Source organism: Amborella trichopoda, chromosome 9, assembly GCF_054954075.1.
Source record: "Amborella trichopoda isolate Santa Cruz 75 chromosome 9, AtrichopodaSantaCruz75HAP2 v2.0, whole genome shotgun sequence".
Classification (NCBI taxonomy): Eukaryota; Viridiplantae; Streptophyta; class Magnoliopsida; order Amborellales; family Amborellaceae; genus Amborella; species Amborella trichopoda.
The window spans coordinates 48,902,542-48,908,809 of record NC_142344.1 but is presented as its reverse complement, the minus strand read 5'-3'; the positions used below and the strand labels follow the sequence as shown (position 1 = coordinate 48,908,809).

The 6,268-nt window shown below is 38.7% G+C and overlaps 1 protein-coding gene across 1 annotated transcript; it reads right to left on the bottom strand.

Annotated features, from left to right (window-relative positions):
- Positions 1 to 5,708, bottom strand: LOC18441765 (flavanone 3-dioxygenase F3H1). The gene is made up of 2 exons (XM_006851991.4): positions 4,887 to 5,708; positions 1 to 709 (listed from the first exon to the last, which is right to left on the bottom strand). Exons 1-2 carry the CDS (start codon positions 5,676 to 5,678, stop codon positions 404 to 406), a joined length of 1,098 nt encoding a protein of 365 aa, XP_006852053.1. The 5' UTR covers positions 5,679 to 5,708; the 3' UTR covers positions 1 to 403.
- Positions 5,709 to 6,268: the final 560 nt, after the last annotated feature.

The window sequence follows — 6,268 nt, the reverse complement described above, 5'->3', positions numbered from 1 at the left end:
TTGGATCAATCGCCACTTTCACTATTGCTTTAGAATAAAACACAAGGCTGTAGTACAATAAAGCAACCACAATCTTTCACTTACACCTAACTCACCCCTTCTATCTCATTACCCACATTACATCACAATAAAGCATTACTATTTATAGACTCAATCAACCGCCATTACATATGGTCTACGAAGGGCCACATGGCCCATCACATTGTACACCTCATTTCATCAAGCACTATAACGGTTTAGTTAAACCGCCACATATGAATCTTTTAGAGAGAAGGAATGCGCATAATCACTAAAAGAGAGAGCACACATTAGGGAGAGAGACATTGATACAGTTGGGCATATATGCATCAAGCACGTACAACATGGTAAGATATGAAAAGGAAAGGGGAAGTCCAACCATGCTTTAAGCCAGAATCTCATCCAGCTTTTGAGGCTGGGTGATCTCTTCCTTGAGCTCTTTATGAAGTTTCTGCTCCTGAGCAATCTTCTTGAGCCTCGCGAGCTGTAGGTCACGGCTCATCTTGCGACGATACATCTCCGGGAAGGTGATGGGCTCGTCGAGGATCGATTTCTCACCCCCCGCTAACTTGAGTGGGTATACAATGGCGTCAGGGGCCGGGTTTTGGAAGGTGGCGATTGAGAGGCGGCTACAATCAGAGTTCACCACAGCTTGGTGGTCGGCGTTCTTGAACCTCCCATTGCTCAGATACTATCGTTCACCCCCCAATCCATAAAAAACAATGTCACTTATCATGATGTAGACATTGGAAAAGAAGTAGAAAGCCAAAAAGCTACACAATTTTAACGTAGTATATCAAACATATTAGGTTGTTAAACAAGAGAAAAGGCAAAAACAGATTTTAAACTTATTTATTTAATATCAAGGCAGTTCATATAGTGGAAAAACAATGACTAAGTTCCTGATGGCTTTGTCCTCGCTTATTGTTATTAACATCATTATTGTTATTTAAGTCCCATTAAATTTTATTTTCCTCTTGTGCCTCCTTTTAGTTTAAATTTTTGACCGAACAAGCAGCGCATTAAGTGCCCTGCCTCTATTGAGACAAATTGTTTCAGATGGTTAATAATTTGAGGGTGTGGTTTGTACAAGGCCAATGCTCTAAACCAATGGTTTAAAAAAAGGATCGGTGACTCAGATCGGGCTTCTAAAAAATCGATTCGGATCGACGAATCGACTATCCGGATCGAGAATCGGGTGAATCGGTCAGAATAAAGCTTAAAAAAAATTCGAAAAAATTATTAAAATTCATTATAAATATTGTTTTTTAGGAATTCAATAAAAAATGAGGGTACTCCATTAAGAATTTTCATGTTTTTGAATGAATATGCGAATATTGATATGTTCTTTCAATGCATGAACCGCCATTCAGCATTTAATTTACAGTATTTCGTGCTCATCCCTACATTGTTGTTGTTGGGACTCGATATGTGAATAATATGGCTGGGATAGGGTGGCCTCAGAATCATCATCTCTCTCATTTTCTCTTTGAATAATATGGATTAAAAAAAAAATTAACAAATTTTCAAAAAAATCGATCATGGATTAAAAAAAAAATCACAAATTTTCAAAAAATTCTATCATGGATTACAAAAAAAAATTCGATCATGGATTAAAAAAAAAAAATCACAAATTTTCAAAAAATTCAATGGATTACATAAAATTTGATCATGGATTACATAAAATTCGATCATGGATTACAAAAAAAATCAAACAAAAAAAAACAAAAAATTCAATCGTGGATTACAAAAAAAGAGAAAAACAGTTCGATCATGGATTACAAAAAATTCAATCATGGATTACAAAAAACTCTATCATGGGTTACAAAAAAGCAAAAAACAAAAAATTCAATCATGGATTACAAAAAAAAAAAACAAACATTTCGATCATGGATTACAAAAAAAAAACAAACATTTCCATCATGTATTACAAAACATTCGATCATAGATTACAAAAAATTCTATCATGGGTTACAAAAAAAAAAAAAAAAACAAAAAAAGCGATCATGGATTACAAAAAAAGAAAACAAACATCTCGATCATGGATTATAAAAAATTCTATTATGGGTTACAAAAAACCAAAAAATTCGATCATGGATTACAAAAAAACAAAAACAATTCGATCATGGATTACATACAAAGAAACACAAAAAAAAAAAAAAAAAAAAAAAAAAAAAAATCCGTACAGACTCGCCGATTCACCGTTCGGACTCGCCGATTCCGTACAGTGAATTGGCGAGTTACTGTGCGGAATCGTCCGGTTCTCTCTAGAACCGGACGATTCCCGATTTTTCAACCGATCCGGTCCCTTTTTGCGAATTTCGAGTCGAACCGGGCGAGTCCGGTTCGACTTGGCGTTTTTTAAAACGCTGCTCTAAACAATTAAAATAAAGCGCATCTTTAAATAATGTCGAAAGGTGTAAAGCACCTAATTTAAGAAAGTAAATTATTGCACAATGTTAAATTCTCTACTAACCATACATAAGGAGTATGTCATGATGTAGGTAAACATTTTGTACATTTTTTCAAGACGAACTGTGGGCTAGATACCATTTGTTTTTTATTTTATGTTTTATTTTAGGCAACCTCTAAATACTGTTCGATGCGATCTAAGCATTTAAGATGCATGGGTTATGGTGCAACCGGCCAGATCCTCGTCCCTATAGGGTCAACATCCCTTGCCTGCCTTTTCCCGTTTAGATCGGGTTGAGGAGAGCTGGCCCAAGCCCGACGATTATCCAGACTTGGCTGTACTGGCCCGAGACCCGATCCGGTCTAGCCCTCAGGCCATGGTGGTTAGGCCCTGGCCCGACCTCCGGCTATATTTAAGGCGGGACCGCTTGAAGAAGTAGGTCTCTAAAAATGATGTCATTTTGGGAATTTCATTGGTTCAGTAGCCACACGAGTAGCCACTAGTAGCATACGCCATTCATAAAAGGAGGGGGTTTAGGTGCGTCAACTTATTTTTTTTTTAAAGGACTCGGTTTCTATGCGGCCAAGCCCACATATATAGAAATGTGGGCCTCTTAATGCGGCCAAGCCCACATATATAGAAATGTGGGCCTCTTAATAAATATATTTTTGAGATGGATTTTAAGACTTAATTTTTAGATCATGAATATGAAAAAATAAATAAATTTTAAAAATTAGATAGAACACATTTGAGCTGTTAGTTTCCATTGTTTTCAAATAAAACACCTACTTGCATCCATATTTAAGATGGATGCTTTACACTTTCTAGACCGTATATGTAGAAATGCAATCCAGCTCGCTTGAAACAATTTTTCTTTTTTAAATGTTTCATTATTTGAACTCGTTTCTTTATAAATTCACATTACAAAATGTAAATAAAGTTCCCCGTTATCGAAATTTATTGAGTACCAAAATAATCAGGGTAAAACCCTAATTTGTTAGAGCATCAGCGTTGCTTTCTCTCCACTTTCTAGTCTCCTAGAAGCTTGTGAGACCCATTGGACCAAACTATTACATTACTCAAGTCTCCTTGAATACCTATGCCCTTCTAAAAGTTTTTTATGAGCTTCATACCTCGGGGCAAGGCTTTTGTTAAGTACGCGGCTAGTATGCGGCCAAGCCTGTACATGTAGAAATGTGGGCTTGGCAATCAATATATTTGTAAAATATATTTTGATCCTAATTTTTAGTGAATAAATAATTTTTTAACGTGACGATCATGAATATGAAAAAAAAAAAATGACAACTAAAAATAATAATTATATTAAAAAAACATTTAGACCACTAACTATAATTGATTTTAGATGGACCACCTATTTGCATCCATTTTTATGATGGATACTTCATACCTCAAGACTGTCTATTCTAGAAATGCAGCCCAGCCCGCATGAAACAATTGTTTGTTTACAAAATGGGAACTCCTCCAAAAATTTAATTGGATGTGGATTTTGGATCTAAAATTTGACATGTCGATAATCTCTAGCAGTTCATAAAATAAAAATGATAAGCTGAGCTCTAAAGGTGAACTATTTTGAAGCTTGTTTCTGACTACTAATCACCGTTCATTTTAAGTCTACTTAATTATTCCCAAGCAATCATACTTGCACTATTTTGATGTTCTACAATACTTCTTATATGCAAAGGCATGGGCCTAAAGTGCAAAACATACTAAAAATGACACATCATCGCTTTTTGCTTTTTGGTTTTTCTCCGCGAAAGAAAAGACAAAGGTTCAAAAAAGGAGTTTGAGAAAGTTGATTTAACCGATAGCAAGTAGAGAATTAACACATATATCCTTGTTTGAATAGTATGAAAATATTTTCACACAATAAATTCTATGGTGTGGACAAGTAATATTTTTACATGTCCATTGCTGAATAGATGTGCTAAGATTATGGGTGGAAATAGACCCGATTTAGATCAGGAATTCGGACCCTACTTATATCCGATTACGGATCCAAATTTGGATGTAAAATCGTGATCCATACCAAAAGTCCGGCTCAAATTGAAATTTAGATTAGAGCGAGGTGCAAGTGGATCCGATCCTGATCTGGATTCAATCTGATTGTTTTAAATAAAATATTTTTATTTTATAAATAATTTTTTATATAGTAACCCAGATCCAGATTCAATGTATACTATTTGGATCCATACTCGAATCCGATGTATATTACTCGTATCTAAATTCAAATCCACCCAGATTGGGACCCGACCCGTTCTCATCCCTAACTAAAACAAATTGCTATGAAAACATTTCCACGCTTGACCGCCTAAGGTCGTGAAAATGTTTTCTCACGAACCAAACGTGCTTCTAAGTAAAAAAGAAAATAAATCCCGGAGTTTTAAGGGAAGAAAAGAGGGAAGAGAGAAAAAGAGGGGGTGTCACCGTCACTTACATGTCCATGGTCTCCAAGGTTGACCACAAAGGCACCATCAATAGGTTCAACGGTGATCCAAGTCTCCCCACCATCCTTGGTCGCCTGCAACCCCCCCACCTGGTCCTGCAGCAACAGCGTTATGGTCCCGGGGTCCGTGTGCCTCTTCAGACCGAGCGTCATGTCAGGCTGAGGGCACTTGGGGTAAAAGTTTACAACCACCTTCTGATCCATATCCACACAAGCCTTCGCCAAAGCCTCAGTTTCGAGCCCCAAGCTCTCTGACAAGACCCCCAAAAGCCTGCAAGCCAAACCCATGAGCTCCTCACTGTACTTCTCCACCACCTCTTTCCACCCCTCAGGCTTATCAGGCCACCTACTGTAGTCTCTCGACCTCACCGGGTACGAGAAGTAGGTGACGATCTCTCTCCAATCTTGAACAGCCTCTCCCTGGAGATGACTGCTCACTATGAATCCTCCCCGCTTGCCGCCCGACATGTCGAAGCGGAGCTTATCTTCAGGCGGGAGAGCGAAGAACTCCTTGGAGAGCTGGATCATTTGGGCAATCAGGGAGGCGTCAACACCGTGATCGACCACCTGGAAGATGCCCCAGTCCTCGCACGCCGCGGCGACCGCCTCACGGACGGTAGGGCGGCGGTCCGACTCGATCCCAGCGAGGGATATGATTGGGATATCGTGGCTGAATTGGTTGTATGCGACCTTGGGGCGTTCGTCCTCCGGACGGACGAAGGTCGGGCGGAGCGTCTTCTCGTCGGACATTGTTGGGAGGAAGGGTTGAGATGTGGGCGCCATTCTGCTTCTCACTTGTCTACTGATTTTCCCTCGGTGTGATTCTAGTGTGGGTTTTATTCGAGAGGCCCATCTACCCTTCCCTAACCTCGGTAGGATATGAATAGGTGGGGTTATTTTTTTGGGTTTCGTTTTGGAAGGAGAGGGTAAGTATGACTTGTGGTTTTGGTGAGGCCTCGTGCGTCACCTAACTCCTCCACGTTCCACCATCTCTTTTTCTCTCGGTGACATGCCCATTCCTTTTCGGCTAATTAGTTAACTTGCGTATCGCCTCCTAAATGGAAAATATCCTAGCAGTAATGGCAAGGGGCCGGACCACCGGCTCTACCCTAAAAAGTAGTGTACGGCTTTCGGGTTCTTTTTTTTCCTTTTTAAAAAAAAAAAGAAAAAAAAAATTTATTTTTGGGATATTATCTTTTGAACCTCATGTTTTTAGGACTTTAGTACGTGGGTACGGTTTGTATAGAGCTGCACCTCTAAACAATCAAATTAGAACCCACCTTTAAATGATCTCGAAAAAAATAGTTTGAATATTGAAAATATTTATGATTGCCTAGTAATGATCTTATAGGACCCATCTATATTGGACTATA